The sequence below is a fragment of the Pelophylax lessonae genome, assembly GCF_965119305.1.
Source record: "Pelophylax lessonae genome assembly, chromosome: 6".
NCBI classification, from domain to species: Eukaryota; Metazoa; Chordata; class Amphibia; order Anura; family Ranidae; genus Pelophylax; species Pelophylax lessonae.
This window is the reverse complement of record NC_138773.1, coordinates 179,324,824-179,348,943: the sequence shown is the minus strand read 5'-3', so window position 1 is coordinate 179,348,943 and position 24,120 is coordinate 179,324,824. Positions and strand designations below refer to the sequence as shown.

The following is a 24,120-nucleotide window of genomic DNA, read 5'->3' as shown; positions in this document are numbered from 1 at the left end:
AATGGTTAGGAAAATGCAAAGTGGCTAATTTACTTTTCTCACAGTCAACTTGGTTAGGGATGTATGGCTACAGCCAAAGGTGCTTACAGAAATTACTCTGGTTGCTATTCTGACTTTATTTAGGCGAACTGGGGGATGACCGTCTGTATCTATAAGCATCTAGAGATTTAGAAAAACAATGAAACGACTCACAGATTCAACATCCAAACAGAAGTAAGCTTTTCTGTACGGAGACTCTGTTTATACCTATGGATGAACAGATCTGTCATTCAGACACAGTTAAATCGTATGAAACAATAAACTTCTCTTTTTTCTACCTTTTGGTCTGTTAAAGAGGAAGTAAACCCTCCTCTGACACTTTTACCTATAGGTAAGCCTATGATAAGGCTTACCTATAGGTACTGTAAATATCTCCTAAACATCTACCGTTTAGGAGATATTTACCCTACATGCAGCCAGTGACATAACTGGCGCATGCGCTCTGAAGGAACAGCCGCTCGTGCCGTTCCTTCAGAGCCCCATGCCGTGACCGTCGGCTCCCGCGCGCATGCGCGGGAGTGACGTCACCGCGGCTCCGGCCAATCAGATGGCCGGATGCCGCGACCCCGGAAGATGGGCGACTGAACATGTCGCCCGTCATAGAGGTAAGCGGGCGGCACGGCGGGGGCTCATTCTAAGGTAAGTATTTCATAATGAGCTAGTATGCGATGCATACTAGCTCATCATGTGTTTCTCTTTCAGGGTGAGAAAAAAAAAATTGGGTTTACAACCTCTTTAAGCATACCATTGAAAGAATTTTGTTACATTTGCTCATTAAGTGCAAAAAAATTACTCATTGATGATTGACCTTGTCAGAACATTACAGCTGTCCTTTGCACACTTTCTGTGTTATCTTAAGCGGTTTAATCAGCCCTGCCAAATTTTACCTCAGACCACAGAACAATTGCCAGCCATTCTCAACTAGGGCTCCTTCAGAGGTTGCTAGGATTTCCAAGAGCTGTGGCTGATGAACCGCCGATCTGATGGTGCTTGCACATTTCCGGGTCTAACTTCATGCACATTTCCGGGTCTAACTTCATATAGAAGTTTAACCAGCCATTCTCAAGCAGGGTTTCTTCAGAGGCTGCTAGGGCTTCCTTGACCTGTGGGTAATAAACCTCTGCTCTGATGGTGCATGCACAGTTCCGGGTCTAACTTCATATAGGAGGTTACCCAGCCATTCTCAAGCAGGGTTTCTTCAGAGGCTGCCAGGGCTTCCTTGACCTGTGGGTGATAAACCTCAGATCTGATGGTGCTTGCACAGTTCTGGGACTAACGTCAGATCGGAGGTTACCCAGCCATTCTCAACCAGGGTTCCTTCAGAGGCTGCTAGAGCTTCCTTGAGCTGTGGCTGATAAACCTCCAATCTAATAAACCTACAAAGTTTGGGATCTAACATCATTTGGCAGAGCCAGCAGCATGAAATCAATGATTTTTTTAGCTAACTGTAAGGGGGAATTCTGACACCACTGCAAGGGGGGCATTTCTTCTCACTGACCATCAATGGGGGCATTTTTCCAATTATCCCAGATCATTTATTTTGGCAGGGGTTCCCTGAGATCCTGAAAATTATTTTAAGGGTCCCTCTGGGGCAGTGGCGTAGCGTGGGTTGTCAGCACCCGGGGCAAGGCAAGTCATTTGCGCCCCCTACACAAACCTACTAGACCACTACACAGACCTACCCCCCCCATACACTGACACTTACACTGACCCCCCTTCACTTACCCCCACTACACTGACGCATACACTGACCCCCCATACACTGACCCCTACACTGACTCCCCCTTACATTTCCACATACACTGACCCCCACTACAATGACCCCTACACTAATAGCTATACTGACCCCCCCATACACTGACACCTATACTGACCCACCTATACTGACCTTCCCCATACACTGAAACCTATACTGACCCCCCTACACTGACCGCCACATACACTGACACCCCTACATTTCCACATACACTGACCCCCCCTACACTGACCCCCCCCCCCATACACTGACACCTATGCTGACCCCCCTACACTGACACACCCTCCTCTACACTGACCCCCCCCCATACACTGACACCTACACTGACCCCCCCCGTACACTGACAGCTACACTGACACCTATACTGACCCCCTTACATTCCCACATACACTGACCCCTCCCCCCCCCCCATACACTGACACCTACACTGACCGCCCCCCTCCCTCCCTCCCATGTCCACTTCCCCTGCACTGACACCTATGCTGACCCCCCTATTACACTGACACCCCCCCCACTTCCCTGGGCCCTGGGGGCAGGCAAGACATCACTTACCTTGTACTGTGCCAATACACTGGCGACTCGAGGAGGGGAGAGACAGCATGTCTGTGGCCGGCCGGACAGCAGGGGGAGACTCCGGAAGCGGTGCTGCACATGCACCGAGCCACAGACTGGCATCTTCATCCACGACCAGCCCCGCCCCCTGGCCGCATGACACCTTCAGCGGTCCACCGCTCGTCTTGCACAAAGCGGCGGCCACTGAGCCAAGAGGTGGAGTGCGGGCGGGCGCCGGGCGGGCAACTTCAGAATAAAGGGACACTTTGATCCCGCCGATTGCGGGCGTGGGATGCGCCCCCCTAAATGTTGCGCCTGGTGCCAGTGGCCCCCCCTGCACCCCCCACGCTACGCCACTGCTCTGGGGTAAAAAGGTTGATACATACTGCTTTATGCTATAGAGAATAGGAAATTGTAAGGGTTTATGTAATTTAGTAAAAGACAACTGGGCAGGGCTGACACTACTTAGTCCACAAAAATGTTGTGTGTTGTCAGCCCACAACAGGACATGCAGCCCATAGATAAGTCAGTTTTTTTGTTCAACCAGTGGCTTGAAACATAGAAACTGACTCGATTCCCCCATCCACACACTTGATGTGGATGGAGGAACCCTCCCCACTGACTTATTGTATTCTGATGGCGGGGAAACTTCCCTCAATACAGTGATCAGTGTTGCAGGCTATACCCTGCAGTGCTGATGGAGCAAGCAAAATCCAATAGGGCGGTTGTACAGAAGTGGATTGGGACATCGACTTCTGTATAACCTCCCTGCCAATACACGGATAGAAACTCAGCCAGTCCCTGCTGAACCGGACAAATTTTGATACATGTATGGCCGGCTTTAGGAGTGGAGTGCATTCCTGGCAGATAAACAGATGTTTTTATGTACTTACAGGGACTTAACAATGATACAATATGGGGACATGTACTTGTATTGCAGTGATGTACTGTGATGGACTTTTTTTTATTTTTCCCTGACTTACAATTCAGAGCCCCATTCCAGGCAAGAAGAAAAAAAAAAATACCTCTGCAGTGATCATTGAAGGAAAGGGTAAATTATGTATGTTAAGTCTAGAGGTAGAGGAATAAGGTGTACAACTCTTCACTCTCACACTTGTACAGTTCTTCACTCTGGAAAGCTTCTTCTGCGACCAGTCCCTGGAAGCCTCTTCTCTAAGGTGTTCCAGCCGGCGGTCACATCAATACAATGCAGAACCAATAGTTCTGCACTGTACGTGAACATGCTGAGGACCCGCCTACAAGAAGGAGCGACAGGGAGAAGAGCTCCGGCAGTCAGCAGTAAGGTAAGCTCATGCTTAGACATTAATCGTATTAATTTAATTTACTATGGTAGCAAGCCCTGACAGAAGCAGCATTCTGCATGTCTTTCTTGGTATATACCTAATTTCAATTCCAGCAAAAATTGGGAACTAGAGACTAAGCAAAACTGTTCCTAAATTCCAAAAGAGGAAGCAAAATAACAAATAATGTCCTTACTCTACAGACAGAACTAGGGCAGAGGTAAGAATCCCTAAAATGTATGGCTGTTTGTCTTTATTCAACAAAGTTGCAAACAGAAAGATAATGCTGGGGGCATACCAATATTGTGATTGACAGCTATTTTATTAGAAAGTAATTTGTGACATGGTTTTGTCGTGCAAAAAGGGCATTCTAGGACATTCTAGGTTATGATCAGGTATGCTAACCTATCACTTTAACCACTTGCTGTCCAGCGTATGTGTATATAAGTCCTGGATAGCATGTGGTTATACCAGGATCATGGCTGCAGCTGCAACCAAGATCCTGGTATTCTTTTTTAGCTGGCATTAGGCTTTCTTATAAAAGTGATCAGGTGGCTCTACAGCCGCACTCAACCCCTCCGCAGCCGCTTCTCTACTGTAATGAATGAAGAAGGAAGCAGTTACACCCAGGGAAGTAGCTGATCAAACAGATCTCTGATCAGCTGCCTTGAAGGGCAGAGGAAGGGATCAGGGGTCCAAAAGACCCCGGATCTCTCCAAAAACCTGTCACTGCCCAAAGCTATCACAAGGAGTCCTGTTCACCCCTTGTGATAGCAATAAGGTAAATGTTTGGTATCTATTTACATGATGCAACATCATCTTTCATATTTTACCAAAAATGGGTATTATGTTAGGTTTGTGCACACTAATATACATTTAGGTGTATTTTTCTTGAAAATTTGCTTTTGATAAATGGCTGAAGGTTCTAAGTAATTTCTAGCAAAAATACATGTATATGAAAAATGTTCAAATTGCCCCTGATGGCAAGAGGTTATGTACAGACACACATGAACATCACAGATTCTTTGCCCGAAAAAAATTAATGTAGGGCTGGATAAATGTCAAATTGCTAATGTCATTGCCATGTCAATTGCATAAAGTCCCTGGCAACAAGGATGTCCTACCCATAATTTATCACACCCCTACCCCTGTCATACGGCTTTGGTAAAATAGAGAGCTGTATACAGCTGATGTTTGGAGAGAAAGGTAATTGATTGTATACAAGACTTTTTTGGAAGGGAAGAAATGTACTGTATATTTGGTTTCAGTGGGGTTGGGAAAGACACCTGTATGTATGTATGTATGTATGTATGTATGTATGTATATGTGTGTACCTAGGTATATATCCTTCAACATTTTAAGAAGAGCAAAAGATTTGTTATGGGCTCTGTTTCAAAACTTCAAACTTTGTTAGAAACTATTTTATCTGCAATTTTATTTTCTGGTGAAATTTGCTGCCATGTTGCATCATATTGGCCTTGGCAATCAAATAAGAGGAAATAAAATGACTGGCCACTTTATTAAAGTGCTTGTCAGGACAAAATTAAAAAAAAAATCATATGCAGTATACCTCTGCTATGCATGCACATTTCTCTTTGATTTATTCCTTTAATAACAGAAAAATGTTGATCTTCCAGAAACGCATTCAGCTCCTAAGTCCTGTTGAGGGCTGACAACTCACAGTATTTTTGGTGGACTAAGTAAGTGTTGTCAGCCCTGTCCAGTTGCCTTTTGCTGATTTACTTAAACCTTTCCACTCTCCTATTTTCTACAACAGTGGTTACCAAACTCAGTCATCAAGAACCCCCAACAGGCTAGGTTTTTGAAACTTCCCTTAGCTAAAATGGCATACTTGCCAACAGTCACGGATTGCCCGGGACAGTCACAGAAATCAGACTCATGTCCCAGTCTGCTCCTGTCCCGGGCAGAATCCCAAAACCTTGGCTCTGTCACGGAAAGCTGTGCTAGTGACTAAGGTCGGAGCTCAGGTGCTGCTTGGCGGGGTGCCAAGAGACAGAGAATCAGAAGCATTGATTGCCACTCTATCTCTCCCCTTACCTCCTCCCCCAGCAGCTTAGATCAGACACTCTCAATACAACACTGAATTGGCAGAGCGTGGCATTTTTTAGATTCTCCTAACCCACCCCTACAAATGAATGCCATGCCCCTAATTAAAATAATACTCCACCTACAGAGAAAAAAGTGTTCTTAAAAATCTTTTCAGAATGTTGGCAACTATGAAATAGCTGTCAGAAATTGGAACGGGACAAGACTTTATGGGTGCCAGAAACAACTACTAATTACAGTAGATAAAATTCAATAAAATGTAAATTTTATTGATGTAGCACCCTCCTAGGTAGGTGCTAGGAAGAGTATATAGGTGGCCCTGTCTGCATATCAGGAGGGCCTGATTATTTAGTTAGGCTGTCATGTGCTTCCAAGGGTGTCTGTTGAGTCTGGGGAGTCTCCCCACTGTGTCCAATGAGGGCTCTTATTGGACAGGGGAGGAAACCAGACCAATAGCACACCAGGGCTTGTATCCATCTCAGAGAGCAGAATCTGCCGCAAAGCATCCTGGGATAGGGTATGCGTTTTGAGGGGAGCACATGGCGGGAAGCAGAGTCCCAGGAGGAGGATGACGGCTGTCTCTCCTCCTGTCAGCGCAAGAGAGAGTGTCCTGGGCGGTCAGCCTAGAGGACGAAGGTTGAGCTGAGCTGCAGAGGAGGGATCCAGAGTGCTGTGGACCGAGTGGAGCTGCTGGGCAGAGGTTTCAGAGAAAACAATATCGTGAGTACTTGAGACTGCCCAGGGGTCTTGCCTAGGAGCGGGAACCACTCCAGAAGGTCAAGGGGATCCAGGAGCCAGCTAACCTGTTGAGAAGGTGTAGAGAAAGGAGGTGCCAGTGTTTAAGCCCTGAAGATAAGTGAGAGAAAGAGGGTGCCAGGTGGGCACTGAAGTGTTTAGCAGCGCAGCAGCGGCACAAGTAGCTACCTCAGCAAGGAGTGCTTACAGGAGCTAAAGAAAGGACTTCTTTATGTGAGAGAGCAGTCGCAGGTCAATTTAGAGTTAAAAGGGAAGTCAGCATCAACCGGCGTTGACCAGCATCTAGCCAGCGCCAAGTCAGCGCCAAGAAGCGTTTTCAGTTGTCCCTAGCAAATTGTGCATAGTTGAGCCAAAGGTGTATCCCACTCATTCCCTTCTCCCATCCAAGTTCTCAACAAATACAAAAAACCCAAAGTTACTGGAATGGTCATTGTCTCAGTACTCACACTTGGAGAAACATGCACAAAGATACTTTTGTTGCACCCGGTGACCCAGGGGGACCAATATCCAGCAAAATGGCTGGGAATCCTGCTACATTACATAACAAGTTTTAAAAAAAAAAGTAATTATAAAATCCATCACATAAGATGCCATTTTGAACAGCAGTGCAGCAGCTTCCGCTCTATAAAACAGCTGTCATAAATACCAAATTATTGACATTGATTTAAAATACCTGTGCAAAGTACAGGAAATCCTGAAAATATGATCGATTGGGGGTACTTGATGACTGAGGTTTGGGATCGCTGTACTACAACAAAGAAGCGAATTGTTCTGCGATTCACAATAAGAATTGGGAGGGCCAATTACATTCCTTGAGAAAACACATGAAGTGTGCACAGGACAACTCTGAATATCTGACAAAATCAACAGGTATTTTTTCACACTTATCAAACAGATATAACAAAATGCTTTATTGGTATATTTGACGGACCAAAAGTTAGCAATTTTTAAGGTTTACATGCGCTTCAAAGCGCATATGGAGCCAAAACTTTTGTTTTGCATTGTGGGACGGGACGCCCCCCCCCACCCGTCGGAACACTCCGATCAGCACTCTCTGCCATTGACTGAGAATGCTGATCGGGAGTTTGACGGCTGCTGATTCAGCTCGTATGTCCTCGGCTTTAGTCTTTGACTATATCCTGCTTTCTCTGATAATGAATATTAACAACATTTTATGTGCAGCCCTTTGATATCAGGGACCACACACGAGGCCCCCAATATTAAGAAAGTTGACCATCACTGCCTTAGAGGCAAAAATGGCTGGTACTGAGCGATGGTATATTTAATGAAAGTAATTATTATTACTAAGACCCCGTTCACACTGGGGCGAGCCGACTTTGCCGGGCGACCTGTGAAGTCGCGGCGCGCAGCTCGCACCGCGACCTCGGAGCGGCCGGCACGGACTCAATATAATTGAAGTCAATGCAGGTCGCTCCGGGTCGCCCCAAAGAAGCTCCGGACCCTTTTTCTAAGTCCGAGCGACTTGTGTCACTCCTATTAGAACGGGTCCACAGCTTCTCTATGGCAGGCGACCTACGGCGACCTGTCAGGCGACCAGGTCGTCTGACAGGTCGCCCCAGTGTGAACCGGCTCTAAAAGACACCCATGCAGTATCTGGAAAATGGCGTGATTATTTCTACTGCCGACCAACAAGAAACTAGGATATCTCGGAATTATCACAAGTTTGCCACATTGTTTTTTAAATCCGCAATGCTACCTCCTATAGTTATCACTATGCCAACATTGCTAAGTTTAGAACAAAAAAGGAAAAGGAAACCGTTTCACTATTAGTCAGATGCTTTCCTTTGTATTCTAGTCTGCTTTCTTGGTATTCAAAACTGTGATCACATGATTTACAGAATGTTAAATGGTGTATACAAATGTAATAGACATTGTGAAAGAACCCAGATTGGTATGCTTGACCGCAGAAAAATATCCAAAGAAGAAATCTGGACATGGATTTTTATGTACGAGCTTGCTTTGTCTTATTAGGAGAGTTTAAAGCAGAATTGAATCTAAAAGCAAACCTATGATTTTGCAGCTTACTAATTCTCAGATGTGGTGGCTGTATCAGTTTTCTGTTTTAAAGCGTTTGTTACCCCCAAAAAATAAAATAAAGATCCTGTTCCTTTAAAGCACTTTAGCCTAGCAGCAAAAGGGTCGCTCGTTTGAATCCCAACCACCGACACTATCTGCATGGAGTTTGCATGTTCTCCCTGTGCCTGCGTGGGTTTCCTCCTAGGTTTTCTCCCATACTCCAAAGACATCAAAGACATGCTGGTAGGTAATTAGATCCTGAATTGCTCAAAGGATTGGATAATGTGATGGAAAACCAAATGCCATACGAGGGAAAATTCAGTTTATTATTAAAAAGACCAGTTAATAGAAAAAAAAGAGTTAGATAAAAATAAGCTATGATACCACACTGAATCCTCATGGGCATGGAGGGGTATACACCAATAGGCAAACCAGATGGAGGGGCATGGAAGTGATAAGGACCTGGTGCAAGGGAAGGAGAGAGAATCCTGGAAGCTCGGGGCTGGGCCACACTGGCGGGTCTGCAAGTGCCACTGTCATCCCCGTGGAGATGGTGTATGGAGGGACCATGCTTGGAGACCAGGGCTGAAAAGCCTGATGCGACTGTGCAGATGGTTGTCAGCCATGTTGAGAGATGCGGCCCGGCTGGAAAGCTGAGCTGGCAGGTCGGCACGCCTAAATGACTTGGGGTGCCGATGGGAGGTATGGAGAAAGGTGGAAGCCCGTGAGTCAAATGGAACGCAAGCTCCTCTGTTGCCGTGACCACACATCTCACAGAACACAGTCCATAGCTTCAAGCATATCTTGTGAGCAAGAGAGGGTGATTGCGTTCCTACATACAGTGGGACCATGGAGAACATGAACAGCCACCATCTAACAGGAAGTCAGATCATAACGGCAAAAAAATGAAATAAGAGTTGGAGCAGGCTTAGAGCATTAAAAGATACTTTTTTTGATATAGGAATACATAGTTGATTATATTTTTATTTTAAACCAGAGTTTAGTGCCACATTAAGTGAATACCCCACTTGTATGTCTCATATCGTAACGCCAAGGGCTGCGAGAGCTAATGTAAGGAAGAAGCCCCAGGAAAAAAGAAAAAAGGGACTGGATGCAAATCTTCAGCCAGTAGAAAAAGTAATCGTTTGAGCCTGATAACTTGGTTCAGACGCTCTCCACAAAATGAGGGGCTCCCAAAAAGTGGAGGTTACCCAAATTGAAAAACCCAGGTGTAGTTGAGCCAAAATGAGCGCCAAAAAAATTGTATTAGGAGCTCAATTTTTTTTTAATTGTTTTCACAAGTGGCAACAAGAAAACAAAAAGGCAGCCAACACATTTCAGGTGTCACAAAACCCCTTCATCAAGCCAATGTATTAAAGTGTTTAGTGGACTAAAAATACAGAGCTCCTGGCAAACCAATCTGTATCAGTAAATGTTAATGTTGAGTAATTATGCTAACATCAAAAGTAGAATAGTGAAGTATAGAAGAAGGGATATCTTAGTCATAAATACTTTGTTTTAAAATGTAAAATAAATATATTTTTTTATTCCTACCTTTTTTAACTATACCCTTCTGTACATTCAGTATGTGTAATTTCCCATAACCATCCGAAATGGTTCGTCTGAAACGGTATGTCTGAAACCATTCACATAATTCTTGTCTCAAAGGGCTTACTGTCTCATACCCTGTCTCTCTCCAATTGGGGAAGAGAACAAACCTGATTGTAGTTTTGGAGTTGTGTACTACTATAGTAACTCCCAAGATATTATATAATAAATGTGCACCTCATAGAGCCCTTTTATAAACATCTATTAATGATAAAGACAAAAAGAAACCTGGGTAAAGAAAAATCTACTGAAAGTGGAAATGATATGGCACAAGCATCCAAAAGTGCTATATATACACTCTACAAGGACAATCAATATAAAATAATGTTTTTTTTGCATTACACCCTGGAGGTCCTGTACACCTTTTCCTCAGCAACTTCAAATGTCTGCTTGAGACGTAATAGACAAACTCTCTTTAACATACTGTATCTACTGGCAACATCCACTCCTTAAGCCTTTCTAGTAGAAGGTCCATAATCTGCTATATAATTTATTCAAGGCAAAGATACCCTCTTAAAACTCTTAACATTTTTTTTGGGACTTCCACCCAAAGACTCTTTCAATACTTTAAAAAGACAACTAGGGCATATCCTCCCAGCCACCCACTGCTTAAAGCATACCTTCACCTAAAAATGATAGTATTTCTGACCCTCCCCCTAGCCTGTTACATAATTATATAAAGTATATATTGTAACAATGCAAGGCCCTGCCACTGTAAAAAAAAAAAAAGTAGGATAAAGTGACACAGGGTTCACACCTATACATAGTGTGATACTCCAGAATGTCAGTTATGAGCAGAGAACTGCCTAGCTTGCTCCTATGGATAAGAGGTCAATACCCATTGGTGAAGACTATATGAGGGGTGGCGACTGTCAGAGGACATAAGAGTGGCGACTGTCAGAGGACTATATGAGGGGTGGCGACTGTCAGAGGACGTAAGAGAAAGGTAGTTTTTCATCTTTCTTCTGCTTGGTAGTCCTAGATCAGGGTCTGGAGTTTGGAGACTTCAATAAGATTTAGGTGGGAAGAAGTCTCCAATACTGTGTACAGTTCTTATTAAAGGACTATGGTTTGCAGGTGTTCATGCTTGATTTATGCCAAGCCTAAGGATAGCTCAGGGGCTCTGCAGTTTTCGTGAAGTTGGAACCCCTGCAAGGTAACTGTTTTGTAGGAAACTTTCTTTTCTTTCTTTTTTTTTTTATAAAAGTGGTCTTCCACGCCCCTAAACTGAAGTCTGGACTGACACATCTCACTAAAAATGCATCTACCACATGAGCTAACGATGCGCCAGATCACAATATATATATATATATATATACACAGTACACAGTTTATATATTCTTTTTTTCAAGTATCCTTTTTTTTTTTACTTAGTACTCTCTTCCACGTCCACGCCTACCAAGGATTACAACCAGAAAGTGTGATCGAGAAAGACTTGCTTTCAACACAAATCTACTTGAATTCTTAAGAATTGTAAGCTGAGTGCATTGATTTGTTCAATATAATGGTGACTAGATCCAGAAGAGAATTTTAGTAAACCTGCAAATCACAACTAGTCAAACGTTTGTTAATATCCAAAGTCATAAGTATATTTCATTTCTACTTACCAACTCTGGCAGCAATAACACCAGCAAAGAGTAAACTAACTGAAACCAAAGGTATTGGGTTCTCTTCAAGTCCACTAGTAGTCGAGTTGGAGCTATTCAGCAGATTGGGCATAGCAGTTGTAAAGTAATCATGAGAAACACCACCTGGAGAAACCGTAGGCAGAGATTCTCCCTCAAGGAAGCGAGTGCCGATGTCATCAAATGGAGAAATAGAGAGATCCAAAGGACTTCCAGGCATGAAGACAGATACAACACAAAGAACAAGGCTGCATAGCTGAGCTATCCCTGAAATGAACCCAGTACGAACTAGGCCACATTTTTTTCTCAGCCAGGTGAAAGCAACAGTTCCCATGATTCCAGAAATTGCAGATGCTCCCATGAGGAGGCTAAGAACAAAGCCACTCAATCCCTGTGTGTATGCATAGCCGGTAGTGATGCAGTCAAATCCAAGGACTGTCATGTAGAGGAAAGCAAGACCCATACCAGCCCAGAAGACAGACTGGTTGTAGTAAGCAACCCATCCATTTTTGAAGGTAAGGAATGGTTCACGAACTCTGTCACCACAGCTAGGCTCTTTAGGAATTTCAGCAGTGACAATGGCTTTCTCAGTCACAAGGCAAACATGTTCAGCTGGTTTTTCATTGTTGTTTGAGTTAGCATCTATAACTGGAAAAAATATTGTCACAATATTACGTTTATTTAAAATACTATTGCTAAACAGAAAGAGCAGCCAGTAAAAAGTATAGAAAATATATGTGAAAGTGAATTTATAAAAAAAATTACAGTTTAAAAGATTGCTGGATTTTTGCAGGAAGAGGGCATACAATATCATGTTAACATATCACTAAAGGCTACTTTTACATACTGGCATACTGGTTTAACTTTAACCACTTGAGTACCAGCCTGTAATACCCCTTCACTATCAGGCAGGTTTTCAGTGCTGTGATAGTTTGACTGACAATTACTCTGTCATACCACACTAAGCTCATTAAATTTTATATAATTTTTTGAGATAGAACTTTCTTTTGGTGGTTTTAAATAACCGTTTTTTTTCTCTATAAAAGGGACAAAATTTTAAAAATTTAAAAAACAAACCTGTTTCCTTTGCTTTTGGTTAGAATAAAAGTGTCAGGACAAAGTGTAAACCCCCAATATGGCTTATTTTTGTAAAATAGACCCCAAGGGAATTGCATTTTTTGCCACAATTTTTGTAAATTAAGAATCATGTTGGTATTAAGGGGTTAGACACGGGGCTTGGGAATGGTGCACTAGATACATTAAATGTTCAGGTAGGAGAAGGGAGGGGGAAAAGATGGGGTTAATGTACTGGTCACATTCGATGGAAGGGAGATGAAGGGGGTAATGTTCAGATATAAATGATAAGGTAGGAGAAAGGTCAAAGGAGTTGTAAAGTCTCATGGTTTTTCACCTTAATACATTCTATGCATTCAGGTGAAAAACCTTCTGTGCTTCAGCTGCATCCCCTCAGCCCCCCCTTTTTCTCACCTGAACCCAATCGTTCCAACCACGAGCACGAGCCCAGCGGCTCCAGCCGCTGTCTCAGGTCCTGAATGAATAGTTATTTAGCAGCAGGAGCTGCTGTCAATCAAACCCAGTGACACGCGAGTTCGGGTGGGGCTAAGTCCTGCTGTCTGTGTCAATGGACGGGTGCCCCCCTGGAAAGCAGCTCCCCGTGGGGGCACCCGATAAAGTGGAGGGGCCAGGTGCGCCGCCGGGGCACCCCAGAAAAGGAGGATTTGGGCTGCTCTGTGCAAAACCCATGCACAGAGCAGGTAAGTATAACATGTTTGTTATTTTTAAGAAAAAAAAAGTGAACCTTTACAATCACTTTAATATAAAGGACACAAGAGGCTAAAGACAAAAAGCTAAAAAGGCTTGTCCAAGGGCCCCAAAAATATATATCTAATTTTTCATATTTTATGTTCTAGAATGTACTAGATGAAAATATTTATGAACACATATGGGTTTATTCAGAAAAGGAGATAGCAGCGCAAAAAATAATGTAACCAATAGGCAACCAATCAGAATCATTTTTTTTTTTTTTTGCTGATCTGACTTTTGACAAGGTCAACTAGGTAATCTTTTTTGATTCTTCAAAGTTTATACCTCCATCTGTAGAAAAGTGCTGGGATTATCACCCTGCCATTACAACGTACTGGTCAATTTCCAATTTGCGTAAATGAATAAGACATTTTGTGAGATGATTTGGACAAATACAAAAGAACTTGGTTTTGAGTAAATCCTTAGGTTACCAAGAATGTTGCACAATAAAAACTACCCATTTTCTTTGAATGCTAATGAAAAATTAAGCTTATACAGGCAGTCCCCGAGTTACAAACATCCAACTTACAAACGACTCCAACTTACAAACGGAGGGAGACAACAGGAGGTGAGGAGAAATCTCCCCCTAGGAAGAGAAATTCACTCCTGGAAGAGTTCTCATGGGAAAAATGTGTCTTCACTGAAGCTTTATCACTAATCGTTGTTTCCACAACAACCCAAAATTTTCAAAATCCAATTGTCACAGGGACAGAAAGGGAGGTATAATCTTCTGAACAGGGTTAGAGACAGCAAAACAAATGGTACAGGGGTGTTAAACCTTCCCTATGCTATCCAAAAAACTTAAAAAAATTATTATTTTGGCTGAAGCTAAACTTAAAAAATTTACCTGTTTCGACTTGCAAACAAATTCGACTTAAGAACAAACCTACAGTCCCTATCTTGTTTGTAACCCGGGGACCGCCTGTAGTGTGAGTAGGCTTGCATAAAAGAAATTAAGTCAAGGAGGTAACTGAAGCACTGAAGTAAAGGAAGCCAAAGTGACAAACAGAGAAATTGTGCACTGTGACTCTTGGGAGCAGGCAAACCAATATCAAAGAACTAAAAGTTCTTTCCCCTTTGTGAATGTGCAGCTGCACTGTGGGGAATGTCATGGATACAGCGGATTGGCCCAGGAATGACAACTTACTTCCAGGTTCAGCTGAATCCAACTTTGGAACAAACCCAAGCTCATCACTAATTGCCAGTAGGGGTGTTAAATCTAACTTCAGCGTTTAGTGTTGAGTCTTGGTACAGTGGCCAGTTGCATGGGCAGTAGGCTTGGAAAACCATTTTGAACATTCATTTTTCCAGTGCTACGTGTGCGTCATTCGTTACTTATTTCTAAAGAGCATTGTAGTGCCATTTTTTTAACAAAACATAACATTTATTGGGTGCATGCTGCTGTGTAGTGCATCTACTGAATGCAATTTTGTCTATGGTATAATGTTCAGTATTTACTGTATGTTCACTACTGACCATTAGGATTGCATCCCAGAAAATTTCACAGGTATGGTTGGGTTCTCTCCTACCAAGAAGCATATTAGAGACATTAGCACTGAGCACAACAGACACCTAATGTAGCATAGCAACAAAGGTTGAGGTGACTGTAGTGGGAATAGGCTGATGTCAAGTATGTCGAGACTCCTGCTAAATTTCACAGGTATGGTTGGGTTGTCTCCTATCAAGAAGCATATTAGTAACATTAGCACTGAGCACAACAGACACCTAATGTACCATAGCAACAAATGTTGAGGTGACTGTAGTGGGAATAGGCTGATGTCAAGTATGTCAAGACTCCTGCTGATTTGTCTTCAGATCCAATTATTACAGAATACACCTTCCTCATAGGTAGTTCTGTAGACGATCTCAGATTATAGATGTTCATAAAGCTGAAAACAATTGTTTCTGTTTAAAATGCATTTCATATAGCTGTTAAGTGGACCAAATGGTAGAAAAATAACAGTGTGGCAGTGTGGAGGGGAGCATGATAGAGTTTGACACATCATCACATCATCATGACTATTCTCAAAGTTGACTATTTCACAGTTTTCATTTATAGTACCTTTAATGTTTAGCTGCTTCAGTTCTTGGTCATCAGCTTTCTTGCCAGCTTTGATAGCTAAGGCTGGTGTCTTTTGGTAAACCTTCCACAGTAGCATGTATTCTACACACATTGACATCAGGTTCCATCCAGCAATGAAGCCACAGCCCATTACAGGAGAACCAAAAGTCATAATCTGTCCAACAGCCATAGGAGCCAATATATTTGTAAGCTGGTCTATTCGTCTCACTGTCGCATTCATATCTGTAATAAAACATGATACATGTGATTGCATGGAAGGATGTAAAAAGTATGCATGAGCAATAGCTGGCTATAATCATAAAGCAACATGGTCAAAGGCTACTTTATCTAGAAGTATAAAAATGTCACTAAATAAAGTGACAAATGAGTTCTAAGCTGTGTGTACACAAAGTGTAAAACAACTTATAATACATACTTTATTGAGTAAAGGAACTGTAGTGTCATCAGTTCTAGTAAAATTACTCAAAGGATGGAAACTACTTTCATTTAGTAGATAAGAACTAACAAAAGGTAAGATTAGCCGGTAGTCTATTGAAATATAATGATAGAAAAGAGCTTGACTGCTGGATGACTATATTGATAGGGGTCAGCAATCAATCAGAACAAAAGGTGAGATCAATACATATGACTGGAAATTATACATTCATACAATTATATGTTCATGCCAGCCATGGAAGGAGAAATTTTACAACAGCACAAAGTCCAAACCTTGGATTTATTCTTTTTAGTAAGTAGGATTACCAGAAATACACAAATAGGCATTGAGTCGCGGTTCACACTTAGGCGAATCTAATGTGGTTTTGCCGCCTTCCAGAATGCAAAGATTTGCATGTCAAAGGAAAAAACATTGCTTCCTATGAAGGCTGTTCACATAGATGAGATTCTGGTGCCCTTCAAAAAAAGGTCTATAGCCTGTGAGAACCTCATCTAAGAAGCACAAATCGAACTGCACTGGCACTGCACTGGCACTCCAAATCGCACCACATCAGTATGAACCCGGGCTAAAACTGTTTAAAAGTTTAGACATGGTATTTTTTCCATAGGTACACTGGTCCAGTTTTGGACCAAAGCAAACATTTGTGTGCAATATCTGTGGGATCCTCATGGAATCTGGAAATCACTTTAGTAGATACCACTACTACAGTGATCTCCACTAACTTCTAGATCCTGGGCCGATAGGTTCCCCTGCTGCCCCTTGCACAGCTGTTTAGGGAACACTTAGCATTCTCTCAATGAATGCAAAATGTTCTCTGTTTGGATGAGGTGTAGCAGCGGGGCGGTGACTTCAGCACAGTTGCAGCCTACCTAATAGCATTAGTAGCTCAGGGACAAGTAAAATGCAAAAAAAATCTTGGAATGTGGAAAAAGGCAGATACCTAAATGTGATGTCAGTACAGTATTGTTTCAAATAGATGACTTGTAAGGCCACATTTTATAATAGGAATATAAGTGATTTGGGGAGGGTTAACTGCATAAATAACAAAGATGGGTGAGCTCAGAAAACTCAAAATAGTAAAGTGGATTTTTTTAAAAGGTAAATATGCAACTTTTGTAAATAAAATTTAAAGTTTTGGCAATTGTACTTTTTGCAACTAGGATTTTTTAAAGGAAAATAATACATCAGCTGATTATAGAATGAGGACAGTTTTCTCTTCTGTATACAAAAAACATTTAGTTTTTTTGGGTAGTGAAGGCAGAATGTTTTTTTTTAGGGGGGGGGGGGTAACAAACATCTTTCTCAGCAGATACTTACTCCCACATCCTCATTCTGTGCCTAGATGAGGATTGCATTGATCCGCTTTCAGTACTTGTAGCCACCCAAGGCACTAGTATCTGCTGACTTTTACTTTTTGAAAACAGGGTAAAGTTCTTCAATTATATGCCGTAGAAAAAGAACTTGCACCGGGGGAAGTATAGAGGCTGCCATTGCTGACGTCTGAAAATGTTTAGTTACCCTGGTGGATCTGACTTTAATAATTATTGGGTCACTGACCTCAAACTAGTATGCATGCAGTGAAGTTAGGAATCCTGTAACTATAATCTGGGTCAATGACTTGGAAAGTATTAAAGCCAGTGAACCAGCATGAGATCCAGGCAGCAAGCATTTTCAGTAAAAAAAAAAAAAAGAAAGAATGTGTTTTTTACAACTAATGGTAACCACGTTTAAAATGACTAAAGGATAGTATGTTAACTATCAGGATGCTGCCATTGAGTTGTTATAAATAAAATAATGTCCCCATAAGGCAAACATTGGCACAGTTGCTAAGGTTTTAGTATTGATTAAGGGCTCATGCACACTACAGCTAAAAAAAAAGCTGCTTTTACAGGCATTTGAGCTTTTACTTCTCTGCCTTAAAGCTTGAAGAAGCTTGTGCTTTTTTTGTGCTTTTTTGCGTGTTTTTACTGAACTTCTTCACGCTTCTTTGAGCTTTTTTGAGCATAAGCGTTTTTTTCAAACCCTTCCCTCGGCTCATTTTACTTTTTTGTTGGCCATTTTCGAGCTTTTTCAAGCTTTTTCACGCTTAGGTGTCTTCTGCTCGAAAGCTCCTCTCAAAGACACAAGTTTAGTGTGTTTTTTTCTGCCTGTAAGAGTATATGCCTGTAAACTCCTGAAAAAGCCATAGTGTGCATGGATACATTGGCTAACATGGAGGGGGGTTTCCAGGCAAAAAATAAGAGCTCAAAAAAGCTCAAAAGCCTGTAGGAGCAGCTTCTTTGAGATGCAGTATGCATGAGCTCATAGACTGCATCATATCTGCTAGTTTTTGGGAGGTCACATTTTAAAACATTTCAAAGTTTGGCATTTTTTTTATTAAGAATTATACTTACCTAGGATGCAGCATCTGTCCAATGCTGCATCTGTTCCCCGCTGGCTCTAAAACTGAGAACCTAGCGATCAAACAGCACTAATCGCTCGGTTCTCAGTGCTCCATGACTGTCTATGAGTGTTAGTCACTGAGTCACTGGCTCTCGGCTTTGCACCCCCATGCTCACTGGATCACTGGGCTGTGGGGGGGGGGTATTAGTAAGTGGCTGGCTCAGGCTCTCAGCGGCTCTTTGAGAGACTGAGCCAGGTGCCGGTCCAGGATTGTGGGAGGATCCCGACCATATTGTCACAATCTTGCCCCAGCCTGGCTGGCTTCAGCCCGCTGTCTACTAAAAATAGGTCACAGGAGTATAGAAAAAACTGCACTCCTGTGATCCACGGGAGAAGTTCAGCCAAACAAGCTTTGGCTGTACTTCTCCTTTAATGGATGTGACTTTTTCCACACACAGCTACAGTATGTATCCGATCAACTATTTCCTTTCCTCTATTGTCTCTTGGGAGCTCCACCTAAACTTTCTGCCAGTTCAGAATTCTTGACCGATGTCTGGATCACGTGCAGTTGTTTTCAACTGCTGGAAAGTTCAAAAAGCAACTTGGAAATCATCTACAGTAGATGTACATAATGCCCCGAACCATCTGCAGGGGTAAGCAAGGAGAAAGGAGATGTTAGATACGCTCTCCTTCACAAAACAATAAAGTGCAGGCCTTCTGTTTCACTACCTCGCACATTAGCAATGTGTTTTTTTATATAAATAACTCCAGGCAAACGGATGACAGTATACTTCCCATCTTCCAAAAGGATTAAAACATTTATGGAGAGGTTCCAAGAACACAATGGAATTTCAGCCTCCATCACTTACGGGATCTCAAACTAAACATTTGATAAAGGACTGTAAAAATGTTAAAGGAGTTGTAAAGGCAGAAGGTTTTTTATCTTAATGCATTCTATGCATTAAGATAAAAAGCTTTCTGTGTGTAGCAGCCGCCCCAGCACCCCCTAATACTTACCTAAGCCCCCTTTCTATCCAGCGATGTCCACGGGTCCCTCGGCCGTCTGGGACTCTCCCTCGTGATTGGCTAAGACACAGCAGAGGCGCCATTGGCTCCCGCTGCTGTCAAATAAGATCAGTTAGCCAATCAGGAGAGGGAGGGGCCAGGGCCAAACAGCAGCTCCATGTCTGAATGGACACACAGAGCTGCAGCTCTGGTGCCCCCCATAGCAAGCTGCTTGCTGTAGGGGAACTCAACAGGGGGGAGGAGCCAGGAGCACCGAAGAGGGACCCGAGAAGCGGAGGATCCAGGCTGCCTTGTGCAAAACCAACTGCACAAAGGACGTAAGTAAGGGGTTTGTTTAAAAAAACAAAAAAAAAAACGTGAGACTTTATAATCACTTTAATAAATGTGTAGACACGCTGCAGATGTTTTGTTTGCTCCTAGCCAGTGTTAATTTCGTCAACGAATATGTTTTTGTCAAAGTTTTCGTCAGCGGCATTTTTACAGTGATGAAAACCAAACAAAAAGTACAACACATTTTCGTCCACTGGCGAAAACTATGACAAAAAAACAAAACGTTTTCTAATTTACGGTTTTCACTGATCTTCGCCTGCTTCCGCTCCCAGCAATCAAGTGAGCTGAAGCAACCACGTGCACCATCCGTGACAACTGCCAGAGACCAGAGCAGCACTGTGCATTACAGGCCATCCATTAGACCTGGGATCAACATTCAGCACTCTGCAGCATTACAGGCCTCCTCTGACCAGTGACCACTGGCATACCGGCATCCAGAGCACTGTGCATTACAGGCCATCCTTCAGACTTGAGACCACCATCCAGCACTCTGCAGCATTACAGGCCTCCTCAGACCACTATCCAGAGCACTCTGCAGCATTACAGACCTCATCAGACCACTATCCAGAGCACTCTGCAGCATTACAGGCCTCATCAGACCACCGTCCAGAGCACTCTGCAGCATTACAGGCCTCCTCAGGCCACTATCCAGAGCACTCTGCAGCATTACAGGCCTCATCAGACCACCGTCCAGATCACTCTGCAGCATTACAGGCCTCCTCAGACCACTATCCAGAGCACTCTGCAGCATTACAGGCCTCATCAGACCACCGTCCAGAGCACTCTGCAGCATTACAGGCCTCCTCAGACCACCGTCCAGAGTGGCTAAATCTGTATCTGTGAGTTTGTTGAAAACCTTAATATAATAAATAATACCGTATTAGATTTTTTTACTCCAGGAGTATATAATGAGTTTGGAAATTTTATAGAAATCTTAAATAATGCATTACAATTTAAGTAAACACATTAGATTTTAGTTGACTAAAATTATTTTATTCAACTAAAATGTACTGGAGATTTTAGTCGACTAAAATACGATGACTAAAATGGGACTAAAACTAAAATTGCATTTTAGTCAAAGACTATGACTAAAACTAAATCAATTGCAGATGACCAAATGAACACTGCTCCTAGCTTGGCCAACCTCTGCAACACTTTGTATGGTTACATAGAAATGCTGATCCTAGCAAGTGTTTCATGCTTTACTCATGGTGGCCGGTATATAAACATACATGTGAAAATGTGGAGCCGCACACAGATAGATGAAATCAAAAAGGGTGTCTTTATTCTTCAAAATCATCCAGGACAAACAGACAGTGTGAGAAACAGAATATGTCCAAGGTAGACGCGTTTCACGGCACGAACGGCCGCTTACTCATTACCACCGTGGTAATGAGTAAGCGGCCGTTCGTGCCGTGAAACGCGTCTACCTTGGACATATTCGGTTCCTCACACTGTCTGTTTGTCCTGGATGATTTTGAAGAATAAAGACACCCTTTTTGATTTCATCTATCTGTGTGCGGCTCCACATTTTCACATGCATCTTTCCGGACGGCGGATCTAGTCAGCACCAGATTGGACGCACACCTGAGCGGCATTCCCTGCCCCTTCCCCCTTCACATTGACGGTATATAAACATACCCATACATAGAGGAACTGCATTAAAATCCTGTCGAATTTCAATGTAAAAATTCCTTTTTGTACTCCATATGCACTTCTGCTGTTCAGTGTATGTCAAGTGAGTTCCCGAAACAGAGTGATGCTTGTTCCCTATTTATCCTCTGTCAGCCAACATCAACAAGGAATTTGCCAATTTTGAAGTGGTCTCCACCTCAAATACCAACTGTTACACAATTCCTCTAAAACTGTTTGTATAATGCATTGCATCATGCAACATTCTGTCCCCTTGTATGTCCACCTTTAGAATTTACACAAGTATTCTATCATTAGATTATAGGAAGTTCTATGTGTTGCAAGCTCCCTCTCATACTCCCATGTGTGTGGGAGAGGCTACAGTACCTGAGCCAGTGAACAATTCTGAGTGCAGCTTTAAACTGCTGCTTTCATAGAAGGTATCACCATCCAGGGACTACCGGAGCTTGGTTTGCCTCCTTCTTGCCTGGAACTAGCAGGTACATCTGGGTACACGATGATCAGTTTTTTCCTGTGGGTGTATGAAGTGTAAAGTCCCAGGATGGTGATACCTTCTAGGAAAGCAGCAGTTTAAAGCCTTGGTGACCCATCTTGGTGTATACCAAAGGGGGATGACTCCAACGGGTGAGTGCAAACCCTTTGGGGGGCACAAAGAGAGTAGATTGGTTTGGAGGAAGTTTACATGCACAAGAGCACTTTCCTATCTCTATACCTGAAAATATATTATTTGTGTTACATCGGCAAGGGCACACAGGCACTATTGTACAGTTGCACTTTTTTAAAAAAAAATTTGCACTTTAATACTTATTCACACGATCGAGTGTTGCATGAAATGTGTATTGATTATTGAACCTCATAGATGGTTCATCTCTCTTCCCCCTTTTTATGTGTCTTCTTTATTGTATGTACAGATCTATGTGAGGACTGTCCGATGCTATGCTTTGTAATGTTCCTCCTTTTTCTCAAGAAAACATTTAATAAAAAAACGATTAAAACAGGAATGTGTATTGCTTTTTATGTATAATATGTTTTGTGGATTCATATGTTTTTTTTTATTTTTTATATATTTAACTATTTCATTAGAGAGTAGAGAGGGAAAGTACAGCTCTCTTATAATTTATTCACTTATTGCAGTTGTATTTACCTTTTAGGCTCCATGTACACGGGACGTTAGAAAAAACGTCCTGCAAAGCTATTTCTGACGCCGGGAAAAAGCAGCTGTTAAACGTGCTTTCAGTAGCTTTTTCCATTTGCGTTATTGCACGTTTGGCCACGTTGCTTTTAGCAGCGTTTTTCTGCCTCCATTCAAAATCAATGGCTCCCTATGGGAGCCTATTGATTTGAATGGAAGGCGCACCGCAAGTCAGATCAGGATGATCCGACTTGCGGCGCGACCTGCACTGTGAGAATCTTAAGGGGGAACTCCACCCAAAAATGGGAAAAAAATTGCGTGGGGTTCCCCCCCAGGTTCCAAACCAGGCCCTTCGGGTCCGGTATGGAATTTGAGGGTAGCCCCACGCCGACAAAACGGCGTGGGGTCCCCCCCAAAATCCATACCAGACCCTTATCCGAGCATGCAGCCCGGCAGGCCAGGAAAGGGGAGGGGACGAGCGAGCGGCCCCACCCCCCCTGGACCACACCAGGCCACATGCCCTCAACATGGGGGGGTGTTGGTGCTTTGGGGCAGGGGGAGCTCTGCACCCCCCACCTCAAAGCACCCTGCCCCCATGTTGATGAGGACAAGGGCCTCATCCCCACAACCCTGGCCGGTGGTTGTGGGGGTCTGCGGGCAGGGGGCTGATCGGAATCTGGAAGCCCCCTTTAACAAGGGGGCCCCCCAGATCCCGGACCCCCTCCCTGTGTGAATGGGTATTGGGGTACACTGTACCCCTACCCATTCACCCCATAAAAGATAGTGTATGTAAATAATGACAGGAGACGTTTTGGAAAGTTTATTAAAAATCTTCATCCGGCTCTTCGGGGTCTTCTCCTCTCCGGGGGTCTTCTGCTCTTTTGCTGTCCGCCCTTCTGCTGTCCTCTCTTCTTGTCTTCTCCTCTCCGGGGGTCTTCTGCTGTCTTCTCTCCGTGGGGTCTTCTGCTCTTTTGCTGTCCGCCCTTCTGATGTCCTCTCTTCTTGTCTTCTCCTCTCCGGTCTTCTGCTCTTGTGCTGTCGTCTGTCGGCTCTCCTTCTTCCTCCGGTCCTCCTCCGACGACGTCTCCAGCGATTATGCCGGCCTCTGGTCTCTGCAGCTTATTATATAGCCATTAGGGGCGTGGCCGCCAGATGACGTCATCGGGAGACCACGCCCCTTGTGTCACATGTGACGTCACATGTGACACAAGGGGCGTGGTCTCCCGATGATGTCATCTGGCGGCCACGCCCCTAATGGCTATATAATAAGCTGCAGAGACCAGAGGCCGGCATAATCGCTGGAGACGTCGTCGGAGGAGGACCGGAGGAAGAAGGAGAGCCGACAGCCGACAGCACAAGAGCAGAAGACCGGAGAGGAGAAGACAAGAAGAGAGGACATCAGAAGGGCGGACATCAGAAGGGCGGACAGCAAAAGAGCAGGAGACCCCACGGAGAGAAGACAGCAGAAGACCCCCGGAGAGGAGAGGACAGCAGAAGGGCGGACAGCAAAAGA

The 24,120-nt window shown here is 43.4% G+C and overlaps 1 protein-coding gene across 1 annotated transcript in view; it reads right to left on the bottom strand.

The window, feature by feature from the left end:
- SLC40A1 (solute carrier family 40 member 1) overlaps positions 1-24,120 on the bottom strand; it is a 75,593-nt gene that overhangs the window by 12,233 nt on the left and 39,240 nt on the right. Inside the window, exons 6-7 of the mRNA XM_082262020.1 lie at positions 15,628-15,870; positions 11,724-12,389 (exon numbers count right to left, since the gene is read on the bottom strand). Of these exons, the coding sequence (XP_082118146.1) occupies positions 11,724-12,389; positions 15,628-15,870 (909 nt within the window). The remainder of the gene's footprint in view (positions 1-11,723; positions 12,390-15,627; positions 15,871-24,120) is intronic.